Here is a 16,022-nt window from a genome sequence, read left to right as displayed (position 1 = left end):
AAGTCCAACCATCAACCAACACCACCATGCCCACTAAACCATGTCCACACATTCCCTGAAGACCTCCAGTGAGGGTGACTCCACCACTTCCCCGGGCAGCCTGTTCCAGTGCTTCACCACTCTCTCAGTAAAGAAATTTTTCCCAATATCCAGCCTGAACCTCCCCTGGTGCAACTTGAGGCCATTTCCTCTTGTCCTGTCGCTTGTCACCTGGGAGAAGAGACCAACACCCACCTCTCTGCAACCCCCTTTCAGGTAATTGTAGAGAGCAATAAGGTCTCCCCTCAGCCTCCTCTTCTCCAGACTGAACAACCCCAGCTCCCTCAGCCGCTTCTCACAAGACTTGTGCTCCAGACCCCTCACCAGCTTCGTCGCCCTTCTCTGGACACGCTCCAGCACCTCAATGTCTTTCTTGTAGTGAGGGGCCCAAAACTGAACACAGCATTCGAGGTGCGGCCTCACCAGCGCCGAGTACAGGGGCACGATCACCTCCCTACTCCTGCTGGCCACACTATTTCTGATACAGGCCAGGATGGCGTTGGCCTTCTTGGCCACCTGGGCACACTGCTGGCTCATCTTCAGCCGGCTGTCAACCAACACCCCCAGGTCCTTTTCTGCAGGGCAGCTTTCCAGCCACTCGTCCCCAAGCCTGTAGCGTTGCATGGGGCTGTTGTGACCCAAGTGCAGGACCCGGCACTTGGCCTTGTTGAACCGCATACAATTGGCCTCGGCCCATGGATCCAGCCTGTCCAGATCCTTCCTACCCTCAAGCAGATCAACACTCCCTCCCAACTTGGTGTCGTCTGCAAACTTGCTGAGGGAGCACTCAATGCCCTCATCCAGATCATTGATAAATATATTAAACAAGACCGGCCCCAAAACTGAGCCCTGGGGGACTCCGCTTGTGACCGGCCGCCAATTGGATTTCACCCCATTCACCACAACTCTCTGGGCTCGGCCATCCAGCCAGTTTTTTACCCAGCGAAGAGTGCACCTGTCTAAGCCACAAGTCGCCAGCTTCTCCAAGAGAATACTGTGGGAGACAATGTCAAAGGCTTTACTAAAGTCCAGGTAGACAACGTCAACAGCCTTCCCCTCGTGCACTAGGCGGGTCACCCTGGTCATAGGAGTTGGTCAAGCAGGACCAACCTGCTTCATGAACCCGTGCTGGCTGGGCCTGATCCCTCGGTTGTTCTGCACGTGCCCTGTGAGCGCCCTCAAGATGAATCTCTCCATAAGCTTCCCTGGCACCGAGGTCAGGCTGACAGGCCTGTAGTTCCCCAGATCCTTCTTCCGGCCCTTCTTGTAGATGGGCATCACATTGGCAAGCCTCCAGTCGTCTGGGTCCTCCCCTGTTAACCAGGACTGTTGATAAATGATGGACAGTGGCTTGGCAAGCTGTTGAGAACAGCTTTTGTGAACAGTGAAAAATGTGTTGTTAAGTAATTTAAATGTTCTGCTTGATTCAGAAATAAAGAGTGGGATTGAACTTAGACTACAAAAATGTAGTTAATCTCCTCTTAGTTTCTTCGATGGGGCAAGGAACACCAGAAGCTTTTGATCAAAATGATTGATGTGTCTCGAAAGAGAAATCAGAGCACTTCTTCCAAATGAATGGAAAAATTACATGTTTTTATTTATAGCATTCAAAGACTTGGGTGGAAACACCTAAAAACTTTGGGAAGTCAGTACTATTGAGAGCTCAGGTACATCAAAAACACTGAATATACAGGGTTATTTGGTATCTCTGGGAATCTTCAAAAATAATAATCTGTACCTCTAAAACACTTCAAGGCAGACAGAAAGACAGGCTGGCTTCTTGGGAGCAGTTTCTCAGCAAATCTTCCATCTGTAGACCTTTATGTTCCTGTATACTAAGGTAAATTTCTTCCTCCAGAAAGTGTTTTTTTTTCCCCCACAACCAGTATCACATCAATGAAACAATTTACAACACTGTTCAAAAACCAGCTATGTCAGCACAGCTGACATGATACAGTTATGCTGATGTAACAGCTTTTTACAACAGAAAAGGGAGATTACTCTTCCTATCACATGCTTCCAACTCCTCCAGCACTTCTCTGACAGCATTAAACGAACTGAACTCATTATTCTGGTAGAAAATTACCCCTATCTCAAAAAAAAACCAACCACAAAAAAACCCCAGCTTTCTATTAAATCAGAAATTTGGATCAGCTCAGTGACAATACCAGACAAGTTTGTCAGGTAAGACAGGCACAAAGAGATCCTAAAACACCAGGTGCAAAAAATCCTGACACACCTTAGGGGTGTTCCCTTCCATGGCAGCAAGCTGAGTTGATTACATTTTACACTTTCATTAAGTTGGGAGAAAAATGTACCAAAGTTAAGGTTTGTGATTATTTTCTCAATGATTTTTCAGAAAGCTTTTTTTTTTTTTTTTTTTTTACTTTAGGAAGTATTTTAAATGTCTCTTTATACAGTTCAAACTCTGAGAATTTTTGTCTTAAGTTGTACAGATTTTATGAAAGTTTTTAGAACCCTGGATGACAAAGGTTGCAATTCAGGGTGTGACTACACCATTCTGGTATAGCTAGAATAGATGGAGTCAAGTCATGGCAATATCGATCATCTGCGTTCATTGAGTAAGTTTGTCCAGGTCCATTGGCCAGCTGTCCCATACTGCTGTTTCATCACATAATCATTGCTATTGAGACACATGCTAGATAAAACAGATCGAGCATAGACATGCTTGTCAGTATTACAGTCACGCTTGTGCTGTGTAGCCATATTATGGGCATGTTAATCCAGTTGATTTTTATGAAGGCTCCTTTCAGACAACTCTAAAGCAGCTTTAGGAATCTTAATGCCAGACCAGAAACACTGCAACAGAATACACTCTCTCCTCCAGCAAGTTAATTAAAAAAAAGAAATTTAATAGGTTAAACTTTGTATCATCTAACTTTATGCTGAACCAAATCCTAATCTACCCTCAACTAGCATAAAGTCAAGAAGCCAGCAGCAGAAACACTGTAGCATATGCTTGAGCCACTTAGAGAAACACGCTTCTGTGGCCACACTCAGTCCAGGTACTACGAATGAATCCAGTATTAAAGATTATAAACTACAGCGTGAAACAGCAGGTATTTTTACACAGAGAGAGGTAAACATTTAAACAAGCTCAGAGGCGTCGGATACAGATGCACGTTAGCACAGTGTACTGCTTCTGAGCTGGAGCCAAGTCACGTACTGCCCTCTGAGAGCACTGATATCTGAGCACCCATCAACTTTTCAACACCCATCCAGACAGACATGCCCTTTGGCTTTTAGCGTGTCCTACTGTTCATCCAGGGCTACAGCAGTAAGACCTTTCTCTAGTCAGCTTATTGTAATAATTCCAGTCTAGCAAGAACATTCTAACTACTTCATACTCCACATACTTTCACACCAATAAAGTGGCTTCACATCCAGTTGCTCCAGAGTCACCATTTATATACGAAAATTCACACGAATGCAAGAAAGATCAACTCTTCAGAAACTTTGTACTGGTTCTCTACACAATTCAATTAATCTGACTGTTCAACAACAACACTGCATTCATTAAAGCTCCTCTTTTAGTTTGTTTTAAAAATTAGGAACTTACATATGCTCTTTTTCCCCCCTGAAAATCAAATGCTTACTGCTTCTGAATATCAAAAAAGATGGTTTGCACAAATTAGTTGTATTATGCAGACAAACAAACAAAAAGCAAGATGGAGTAACATTCCTCCCTCATCTGACAAAAAATTGAAGTATTTGAAGTGCACACAAAATTGCTCTAGAGAAACTCCTGGAGAAAAGTAAAAGGAGGACAGCATGGGCAAAGCTCACTTGTGCCTGTATGTACCTACCCAGTGTAGACATGCCCTCAGTCCCAAGGTCAGAGTTCATGATTATTACACTTCTTAAGGAACATACCAGTTAAAACAGATGACTACTTCAATATATGCATGTTATTTTGCCCATAAATCTTATGCTTGCTAATGCTACCTGTTTTACATTTACCTACATAAACATTCATAGCATGAAAAAAGGAACAGCAGCAGAGAGAATACTGGGCTGCCACCTCTATTGCCAAGCCTACAGTCACGGCACCAGGACACTGGGAAGTACTGCAGGGGCCATCATAGACTCCCTTGAATTCCATCAGAGGTCCTCCCCACTAAAACAGCCTTTTCTGAGAGCAGATCACTTCATTATGTTCCAAAACTATTCTAAATTTCTGGGGGAGAATGGAAAACATGACACACCTAAAACTTCCCAGACTCTCCAGTGTTTCTGTAGTTCTCACTATAAATCAGAAGTTAGTTCTGACTTGCTCCACCAGAACACCAACATTATTTTTTTTATCATCAACAGTATAGCATGGAGTTCAGGGACATACTTTGCAGAGGAGGCTTTTGTTGGTAGAGTTTTTCAGGTAGGCAGGTAATGATAAGCAGTACTTTGAAGAATTATGTTCATGTTTGTTCTTCTGAAACACAAACTAGAAACTGATAATGTGTTAAGATTTGAGGTGTTTGGAACGCCACGTGTGTAATCTTCATAATCAGTGTAAATTCTCAGACATGGTAAAAAGAGGCACAGAAGAAAGTAGAAATCTGGAGGTAACATTTGTGTTGGTTTTATTTCTTTCCCATGGGAATGCCAATAATAACAACTTACATGTGGAATAAAAATTTGGATTCATACAGCTTTAAAAACAGGCCACAGTATCTAAAAAACTATAAACTTTTACTCTACTTTTCTGCAGGTAGACAATACAGCTTTCAAACACAGCTTTTTCTGCCATGGGATATCAAAAGTATTTCCTATATAAGTCTCTCAATGCGTTTTTAAAATAACGTAACATGCACCGACATTAATACAGAAAATGTTAATACAGAAATCACAAACTGCATACCCAAATCATTCGAGTCCGTTCACAAACTACTGACTGTGTGTCAGAGTTTTGTTTAAGTATTTAGTCAGTAAAATAAAAAGCTGAAATGAAAAAGCCAGGCTGTTTTCATTCTTCTCTAAAACCAGGGTGGTCTACAGGCAATTTTTGATACCACTGGTGTTGCCAGGGAAACAAAATGAAAACAGGTGCCATCAAATACAAATTGAAGATTTAGTTCTATTTTAAATCACCTTAAAACAAAGTTTCCATAAACTTTTTAACTGATACTACTACAAATTTGACAATACTCTATAACAAGAAAAGGATTATAAGTTGTCTTTAGACCATCAAGTTTTAACTGAAACAAATTTAGTCTGATTGGCAACCCTTCCTTTCAAATAAATTTCTTCCATTAAATATGCATCATCCTCTTTAAAAATGACCTAGTGTACATTTTAAGGCAATATAATACCAAGACAGAAACAGGGTACATACAGTCTTAATAAGCTTTCTCCATTCCAAATTTTACCCTCCTTTCAATCTAAGCAATTTTTTAGATTTTTTACAAAGTAAACAACCAGTATAGACTTAAAGTGTTTAAAAATCTTACGGTAAGTAGCAATAGAAGCTTAATATTTTCCTCCTAATCTGATTGCGGTTTTCTCCCACATGATTGAAAAAAATCAAATAAATATCCCTTTAACTAAAACCCAAGTAAATACACGCTTTTGCTTTTAAAAAGTGTAATAACATGTTAAGAATTTGGTGATATAGTAGTCAAGTCTCTTTAAAGCACTTCCTCCAAGTCAACTAGCTATACTGACAGAAAACATGTCAAAGTTTAAGAAAAAATGAACATATAATTCACTTCAATAAAGGAGCATTGATTCAAGCTTCCAAGATACTCTTAGAATTACTTACTGGGTTCTTTTTTGGCTTAACAGGACACTAGTCACACACAAAAATCCAAATAGACCTAGTTCGATTAAAAGCAATACAGAAATTCCCTCCTCTTCAATAAAGCTAGCTGCCAGACCTCTGAATAAAAATAAACCTTGTATAGTTTGTGTTAACCCTGGAACTTGAAAGATGATAGAAATAAAAAGAAATAGAATCATCTGTAGTAAATATATATAGCTCTTCACTTAGAAGTTTTTTATATCTGTGGCATGTTTTACAATACCATGCAGGGTATTGCAGAATTTTTAGTTAAAGGAGTTCTCGTAAGTCTGGGCATAAACACCTTGCTGAATAATTTTCCAAGTCCATAGTGCAAGTTAAAGAGAAATTGTATAAATTCAGCATACGCTGATGTGTAAAAATGATGGAAAGGCTTTTTCAAATAAGAATGTCTGTAAAGTTAACTAATAAAAAAGTCTTGTAACATTAAAATTGTGACTCTAGTTTTAATGCATCTTGATGATTTAATACCGATTGCCTATTTCAAGTAAGATTTTCTTGAGATCTTCAAGTTGCAAAATAGTTTTGCTTTGCACTTTGATCTATGTTTACGGTTTTGCTAACATCACAAATGAGCAGATCTATAGTGATTTAAAACTTCTGAATGAGGTTTTTGGTGGGGGTTTGTTTGCTTGTTTGGTTTTAACATTTGTCCAGGAAGAAAGCAGCCAGCTCAGCAGCAGAGAATAATGTTAACCTATGCTGCACTAGGTTTCCTGGCTTTACCCACATTAACAGTTCTATCAAATAATCTTTACCAACGCTCACAGATGTAGGGCTTGATGCAATGCTCACTCAAGCCATCAGGAATCCTTCCATCAATTTCATGGATTTGTTCAGCCTCCGTTTACTGTTCCAACGTCTTTGAAAAATAATATTCCCAGGTCAAACACTTCCCTATTAAAGTATCTTGCAAATAAATGGGTAGCATCTTGGTATGGTCCTTTTTTCAGATTAGCACTTCTAAGAATCTGAATTATACACTAAAGATACACAGCATTACACAAAACTAACCAACATCAAACTTCCTTTACAGTTATTTTAGTTAAAAGTTTCAAGTTAACTCACTTGTGTGTAATTATGAAATTACTGTACTGATCCTCCTCTTACTTTGAAAGTGATTAATCAAAGTCAGAGAAAACCAACCATCAACTAAAGTATGTTTCAAATTTCCTACTCAGGGGTAAGTCTAAAAAGATGAACTAATTTAATTTTAATTAAAACCTCATTTAGAAGCATGAAATAAATGTTTTCCATTTAATTCAAATTAAACTCCAGTTCCAGTCCAAATTTCAAATATTCTCCACTTCTGCTACTTTATTACACATGACAGATTAACATTTCCTTTTTGCACACATATGCAACCATCAAACCTGATATCATTAGAAAATTTAAAGAATTCATACTTTTAACTGTAATAAACATATTATTTATTCTACCCAAAAAAATTCTAGTGATATGAAGGAGTGAGATGAACGGTGAAACATTTATGCTAGATTTTATAACCACAAATACATTTAACTGTACTTTATTTATATTGCAGCAGTCTTACTATGTGAACTTTCAAGCCATCTCTTCACTGAAGGGAAAAAACAAGTTAGAGAGATGCAGAACAAAGATAAGAAAAGCAATACCTACAGGAAGACAACAATTACAGGAAGCAATACCTACAGGAAGACATCAGATTGCAGACTTTTCAAAAGCTTTAATGTGGATGGGAATAGGGCCTTGTCATCCTCTGATTTAATCATCATACACGCCTCAAGTAATCTAATGTTTTCATAGTATGTGCATCAATGCTAATGTCATATCATTGTGTACCGATTAGACAAACATGAGTTAATGTGAACCTTTATAAAAAGTATTGATTTCCTCTCATTAGTGAACTCTACCAGACTTCACATAGCTTCCCCTGTCTTACCTCAGCAGCATCTTCTGGATTTCTAAAGCTGAACTCAACCCAACCCTGTTTCCCGTTATCCCCACCTTTTACTTTCTTCTGCTCCTTACATCCTGTTCTATGTCATTTTTCCTCTCTATGAAGAGCCAGATACTAACAAGGTAGTATCTTGATTAAAAGAAACTAGATTATCAGGCCAGTTCTGCACCCCTTATGTGAATCTCTAGGGAAAGAGAACTGAACTCTTGTACGTATCCAGTTTTTTTACATGGTTTGTACTCTCAAGAGTCCCATAAACCAGGGAGATCTGTCAATCTCTTCTGTGGGGAAAAAGGGAGTACAGGCTGCTGATAAACAAACGTGGCAAAACCTCTTCAAAAAGTTCAAAGGTACACAATTACTAACTTTAATTTGCCCAACATTTATCATCTCTCAATTCCACAAGCCTTGTTGAAAGGGGTCAAATCATGAACAGGGTGTTAGGAACTGGCCTGCACCTCAGCATTAACTCACCACATCTGAAGCAGTTCAGGTAAAGAGTTCTGTTCACACACTTTAAACATTGATCATTCTTCAAGGTTAAAAAAAAATAGTAATAATTTTTAAAATCTATGCTTATTTTGACAAGTGACATAAATTTTGAATGAAAAAGCATTTGGCACTTTTTTTTTTAAATGTACGGCTGAAAGAAGTGTCTTAATCTGTTTGGTTTTTTTTATTCATACAAAAATCACCATACAACAATTATTCACATTTTGATCAGAGCAGGTGGACAGGCTGCTTACTGATTTGAAGCAGCAGCATATTTAAAAGAGAAAGCTTTACATTTTCATTTAAGAACACTTAAATAAAGTAAGTAATTTCCTTAGAGTTCAACCCTGAAAAGAAAGTTGTTGAACAGAAAAAGAAAACTACCAAAGATACAATTCCCAGATCAGCATTGGTATTAGTATAGGTACAACTGGTTTGAACCACATAATACTACTACTCTCTCAAAGGAAAACTGCTACATATCCTACATATCCTATTACCATATGGAGTTGCACTTCTTACGGTGATTTATGTGAGAAGCAACTCCCTTGACACCGATTTCCCACCCCCTCCCCCCCAATATATAGAAAGAACATACTTTATTGTCTGTTAGACAAATACTGTCTGGTATTAATTGTGCTCATTTTTTTTCTTTAATAAAGTTATAACACCTATTTGAAATTCTGGCTATAAATAGTACCACAGAGGCAAATATACTATGAAGCACCTGCCTGCAGGTGCATGCAAACTGAAGGCCACTGGAAGTTTACCCCATGAAGTTCAGCTGTATCATGGCAATAGCAGTCAAAGATGGAAGAATAGATGAGGCGGAGAAGGAGGGAGGCTTTGTGAGGGCACACTTACCCATGAAAGGTCTAGAACCCTGCCACATTTTATTGATATGCCCAACTAGAAAAAGTCCAAAAGGACAGGTAGGACAGGCTACAAAAAAAAAAAATTCAGTTCGTCCCTTACAACAGGCATTTGTAAAAGCCATCTCCAGAGAAGCTCCATAGTCTGCAGACACTTACTAATCTATCAGAAAAAAGAAGAGCAATCTCCTTCCTTCCCCTCAGGCTCACTCTGCATTCAAAAGGTAAATTAAATCCAGAGCAGCAAAACCAGCATGGCAGTACTGCACCTACACCTATAGCTCCCAAGCATGATGGTATCTGGATACATTATGACCTTTGATGTATTTCTGTATACAGGAGTTTCCGTAAATAATTATTAAGCTTTCATGATAATAAATTTACAAACAAACAGCTGAGACTCTGGTTTTGCAATTACTTTAAGTCAACCTCAGCACCAACTTGGCTGATCCCCAAAAAGGGATAATCCAATTCTCCCACCGGTTCCAGCCACACATTTTTGTCCCCACCTAGTCCAAGCGCCATGTTAACAATATCAGTGCAAGTTACTTCTTGTAACTTAGTTTTCAGATGGAGTAGTTTTCTGATCCAGCTCATCATGTGGCCACTTAAATGCTCATTCCAACAGAAACGGCTAATGAAAATGCATAGAAACAGGTAGGAATACCACCTCTTTGCAGCCATTGCCTGCATTTAGGTGAGTTTAAAGCAAACGCGAAAATTCCTTTTAAAGCCTAAAGAGGTCCAAAGGTCTCCCAACAGCTCTTTGGGAAGCCTGCAGCAAGACGTATGCTTCTCCAATTCCAGTCTATTGCCTCAACCCTATCACATCAGTGTCTTAGATCTCCACTGTAAACATACATTATACTGTATATCATCATTTATTATTTAAAAATTTAGAATTAATAGGGCATTGTGTAAGACAATACACACTAAAATCCTGTCCTGAGAAATCATATTATTTTAAGAAAGACAAGACACCATGGAATATCCAGAGGAAGGGGAAGTCAGGTTTTTTGTTCTTTTAATTATATGGATTCCTACTATTCAAAGAACTGGATGTGTTAGGGTCTCACATGCTTTTTTTCAAGACTTAAGATTTAACTGTTTTAAAATAATTTTAATAGTTGCTTAAAATTACATGAGATATTTAATTGTAATGGAACTATCATAACATAGAATGCACAACAGAAATACTTAAGAATTATGAACTCCCTGAGGAATCACGCTCAGTGAGTCCTACCACAGCTCACTGCCATTATTCCATACGATTTTGAAGAGGTAGTAAAATAATAAACAGTAATGTACAATGAAAAATCCATATTTTAAATCTCTTTAAATATTAGCTCACTCTATCTAGAAACAGCAGACAAGAGCTCAAGTTACAAATTAACAAAAAGTCTCATGGAAAGTTCTTAAAAGCAAAACAACTTTTAGAAGTTAACTCAAACTCTTTTCTAAAAGATAAGCAAAAGCACTAACATAAGAAAACCATATAATATACCTTTACAAACCTACTCTAAATTAAAAGCAGTAATGCTGAGATAAGATAGGTGAACTCTCAAAATAATAGAAACTGATGAGACAATTCCATCTGTTGGAGAGAAGAAATGCAGGAGTGACTATACAGAAAGACATCTGACATCACCAGAAGTGCTTTTTCTTTTTCCCTCTCCTCAACTTCTGGCACAAAAGGCATAGACGAAACCATTTCCTCAGTGATTGAAAAACTGGTCTCAATCAGACAGCGATGCTCAACATGACACCCTCCTTGGTTCTTGCAGCTTTACACAGCAATAATTCTCACTTCAGTCTGCAGTTTTAATGCAATATGCTGAGAATAAAAAAACTGGGAAATGGTAGATTGTTGTAAGATACATCAGGAATAAAAAATTATTACAAACAGATTAGCCCACGGTGGAAATGACACAGGCTAAGCAGAAGGCATGGATAATCTGGGTAAGTGCCATGGAAAAATAAATATCATGATTGGACTTAAAGCAAATGGAAGCAGTTCAAATTGGCTTCCTCCAATTCACTGCAGAACATGTGATGCCCACATGTCCATTTCCAACAAACCTCACCATAAAGAAACAAAGGCCAATACTGTGAAGCGTTGAAAAACAGATCTACCACCAGCTTCTTCCATACCACAGCAACGTGAATTATTGCAGCTGCCTGATAAGCATGAAAGAAAAGAGTTGGTGGGGTGGTTGGCTTTTTGTTTTGTTTTAGTTTTTGGAAGAAAGCTAACAGCATTTATCTGAAGCACACCATCCTGTCAGTAAGTGTTGACCTGGCAAAGAGCAGCAAATTTTATAAAACACAGGTTGCAGTTTTATAATTGGTCTACAAAGCTCATTGCATAGCTGTGACCAAAGGCAGTAACTCCATTCAACCCACTTCCTCTGTCCATCTACATGCTCCTACAACTTCTCTGGCTCAGTTCTAGCAGGTTTCTGTCAGGTTAACTTTTCATAACATCAGTTCCTTTATCCAACTCCTTGTGAGGCCACACTAGTGTTTGCTTAACAGAAAGGTCAAGAACTCCTGGCTAGGGATAGGCTGTCTCTATAATCAGCAGCCCACACTTAAATTGACTTAAATTGATCATGAAAATCACAGCCTCGCAGCAAGAAGTGATCAAGTCATTGTGTGACTATAAGAAAAGGTTTACAATTAGCTTTATGGCAAAGTGCTGTTAATCTATTTGTTAACAAAGCCAAATATCAGCAGCAGGTGGATTATGATCAAGTAAAAACTTTGCAGCTTAAAGGATCTTCCACCTGAAACAACTCTTTTACATGACAAAACTGAGATCATGGTTTGATTAGCAAACACAGAAGATATTTCAAAAGCATGTTACCAATTTTTACCAAAAAGCAAAATTACAACTATAGCTAAACAGTGCCAATCTTTATGCTTCCATTACAGATTTTTAAAAAAGAGGAATTTAGAAAAAAACAGAAATAATAAAGACAGATATTGCATGAAGAGGAGAGACTGAACAAAGCAGTTAATGGTTTGAATTAAATTCAGACAGTGGTAGGACAGCATACATGCTGCAGTCAATACGGGACACGGGAGTGCAGCTGTTAAAACGTATCACTGCAGCTTCAGAGTAGGAGATTGAGCCTTGCTCTAGAATCACACTGAAGCCCCCTTTAATTAGCTCCACTATAAATTCTTAACTGCTCATCCCAGCAGAGCTATCAAAAGCAGATACAAACACTGTTAGCCACATTAACCCTGGCTGCTGCAATGACTACTGCAATCAACATGCTTCTAGCCCTACTGGATGGGTTACATTATCTAAGTCTGAGTGATTTTTTGACTTATCTCTTGCTATTTCTAGTGACTGTATCACCACATTTTAGGGCAACCTTGAGGACATCTGTATTTTTTCCTCCTTTACAACTACTTGAAAACACTCCTCTCCTTTGATGAAAACACAAGAGAAAATACAGAAGCTTCACTTTTCATCATTAGCAAAAACACAAAAGGACTCTGACACCAAATATGTGAGGCATTCCCTAATTCTTACACGAATAAAGCATTAAGACTTACTGAGCTGGCAAATGGTCTTGACCTTTGAGCCTCAAACCAAGTATGACAACTGCAGGTTCTGTTGAACTCAGATTTGCATCAGAAACAAGTGAAATAGCATTGGTGACACTTACACAGTCAAATATACTAAAATGGGAATACTTAAACAAAAAACCTGCTGTTTTTTCCCCCCACATGAAATTTCATTTTGCTCCCCCCCACTTCTCATTCTTTGCCAGCTGAAACTAGTACAATTCTTTGGAGTAGCTAGAGTGTGGTTAAGCAGAGGAAGCTGTGCTTGTTTGCATGGAATCTGCTATTTCCTCACTGCCAAAACACTTGTTTAAAGAAGTCATGTAATATTTCTATTAAGTTGTAAATGCAGTTGACAAGGAAATGGCCTACTGGCAGCGCATTACCTTTGTGGCAGTGCCAACCAGCCTACAGCAAAATAGCGTACATGGTAATTTCAACAGGCATTCCCAAGTAACAAAACTATGCTTTACATAAATACCACAGAACTCCAGCAACATCTAGAAAAAGCAATGAAAATTTGCCTAAGCTTTCATGCTTGCCTGTATCAATTCTGTGTCATAACTAAAACAAAGTAGGAAAGCATCTACATATGTCCAAAAGTCCTGTGAAGCTGTATCATATGACACTGGGAAAACTATTCCAACTTACATCTGTGTATTTCTTGTTAACCACTGTAACAACTCACTAATAAAAATTAAGAAAAACTGCAGGCATCAAATATACAAAAGCGTACTAACTGCATACAAGCCATTAAAAACCAGAACGTAATTTATTAACAAGAACACATGTTCTACGTAATACAGAACTGTTGTGTTAAATTACTTTGGCCTTTGATAGCATTCATTTGATTACAAGAATTCAACAGATTCACAAGCTTTCAAACTCAGTGACCTTTGATTTATAAGCAGCTATTGTCATGCATATAAAAACCCTCTCTGATAATGTAGTCCTCACCTTTCAACAGCTAGTGCAACTACATATAATGATGTTAAAATGAACTCAGATGTAATTAAGACATTTTCATTAAAAGTAAAAACAAAAGCCCCAGCATGATCAAATGTATTTAATTTGTAATCAGTAGTTCTTCAAAATATTTTTAAATGTTATTTCATCTTAAATTAAATTCCCATCAAAAACAGCTTCAGAGATACTTTGTTCTCAGCTTTCATCTGAGTATTTTCAGTTCAAACAGTAATTTTAAAATAGTTAATTACACAAGAAAAAAAAGATATGGTGCAGGAAAATTACTAAGCTTTGTTTCCAAAATTATGTTTCTAACTGCCAAACACTCACTAGCTTTAACCGAGCTGCACATTGCCATAAAATTTCAGGAATTATCTCTGCTCCAAAAAGCACACACAAACAAAAATCAAGAACCCCACAAACAAAAAAAAAATCAATAACCCAACACCACTAAATACACTTGAACTCATATATGCGTCACCTTACAGTAATCATATATAAACAGTACCTTCTCTTTCAACAGCGGTAGCTTCCTTATATTAAGATCCTGATAAGGCACCAGCAAAAGAAAACTGAATAAAATAATCTAGTACGCACGCTATTTTTGCAGTAAATCACAAAGATGAAAAAAATCTGCTTTTAGCAATATAAAGTGCTTTATTAATATCAAATGGGCTATAAACAATTCAACAACGAAGTATTTATTGATGCCCAGTGCAATCAGTTTAGCTATTCTACAGCTCATTTAAAAAAATAAAAGCATGCCTAACAGTGGCAACAGTTATTCTTAGACAAACATTGTTCCCCAAGAACTTCTCCAAGTAATTCCTTTATAACTGCTACTTCTCATAAAGCGACTAATTATATTTACATTTTACTTTGCAAAAAGTAAACTAACTCAGTAACAGACTTTAAGAGTCAGTAATAAGTAAAAACTGTCAGGGGTTACTAATATTAGCAGTGCTCACATAGGACAATTCTGAATCCTTCTTTAGGTCATCTTTGCTTCAAAACTCCCTTTCAAAGGAGGAAGGCCTCATGGTTATGGAACTCTAAGTGCAGGTACGGTATGGAATAGGCTCTGTATGTTGCCTTCAAGTCAATTAAGCACTTACTGCTTTATTTCTCTCTCAAGTGGAGATAAAAGCATTCTGAAACCTTACAAAGACCTGTTAAAAAACAGGCAAACTGCAGTAAATAGGAAGCAAGACAGCAAGTAAAAATCCTTAGTCTTAAAATCTTTGTCCATAAATGTACAATTTTATGACTCCAGTATTAGTATTTTGAGGTTTGGGTTGCCTTTTTTTTTAATACAACAAACAAGAAAACACCACCACACACACTTACCCTCATTGGATGAATATCAGCATACGGAGGCTTTCCTTCAGCCATTTCTATTGAAGTGATACCAAGGGACCAGATGTCTGCCACACAGTTATAGCCAATCTCTTGTATTACTTCAGGAGCCATCCAAAACGGAGTTCCTATAACAGTATTACGTTTTGCCATTGTATCCTGTAATTATATTATTTATGCAATTAAAACAGAGATGCTTATTTTCAGATTCTTTTTATATTAATTTTATATTTCAAAGTTAAATTAGCCACCCAAAGGTCAAATGGTAGTGACTTCCAATTGAGACCAAACAGATTCAGCCCATCAGCCTACAGAAATCAAACAGGTGACAATGATCATAAACCTCAAACAAAAATTTAAAGTGGGATCAACATGCACTTGAAGTACACTGGGTTACAAAAATAAACAACTAAAAACTAAATAGCCTTGCAATACATTAAATACTCATCATGATAAAGAATGTTAGCTCCACCACTAGTCACTCCTCAGACACAAAATTCAAGGCAGAAGACAAACGAACATGGTTAGGAGCACTAAAGCATTTTTAAATGATCTTTCCACAGAAAGATCTTTACTTACTGTTAACTGACCAGCCACACCAAAATCAGCTAATTTTGCATGTCCCTCAGTATTAAGAAGGATGTTTCCAGCCTTTATATCTCTATGTATTTTTCTCATAAAGTGCAAGTATTCAAGTCCTTTAAGAGTAGATTTCAGAATAGTTGCAATTTCATCTTCTGTTAGCTGCAAGAAAACATAAAACCATTTTCAGGTATACACATAGACTCTATATATTTGAACTATTTAAAACATGATCATTTCATAATGATTATTACGAATAATACAATGTATTATGTATTTTAATGTATTTTACTTTAACACGGGAATATGCCCAATAACATTTACAATTCAAAACTCTGATCTACTAACTTGACCCATTATAGCTAAATATTGCACTTCT

At 37.5% G+C, this 16,022-nt stretch overlaps 1 protein-coding gene across 2 annotated transcripts in view; it reads right to left on the bottom strand.

The window, feature by feature from the left end:
- The window catches only part of STK3 (serine/threonine kinase 3), a 134,979-nt gene that overhangs the window by 91,742 nt on the left and 27,215 nt on the right, over positions 1-16,022 (bottom strand). Inside the window, exons 5-6 of one of the 2 annotated variants that reach the window (XM_059835970.1) lie at positions 15,641-15,805; positions 15,053-15,220 (exon numbers count right to left, since the gene is read on the bottom strand). The exons of the other annotated variant lie outside the window; for it this stretch is intronic. Coding sequence (XP_059691953.1) covers positions 15,053-15,220; positions 15,641-15,805 — 333 coding nt within the window. The remainder of the gene's footprint in view (positions 1-15,052; positions 15,221-15,640; positions 15,806-16,022) is intronic. 2 annotated transcript variants of the gene reach the window in all.

This window comes from Gavia stellata, chromosome 3, assembly GCF_030936135.1.
Source record: "Gavia stellata isolate bGavSte3 chromosome 3, bGavSte3.hap2, whole genome shotgun sequence".
Classification (NCBI taxonomy): Eukaryota; Metazoa; Chordata; class Aves; order Gaviiformes; family Gaviidae; genus Gavia; species Gavia stellata.
Note: the sequence above shows the minus strand (reverse complement) of the source record. Positions and strands in the feature narration are given on the sequence as shown.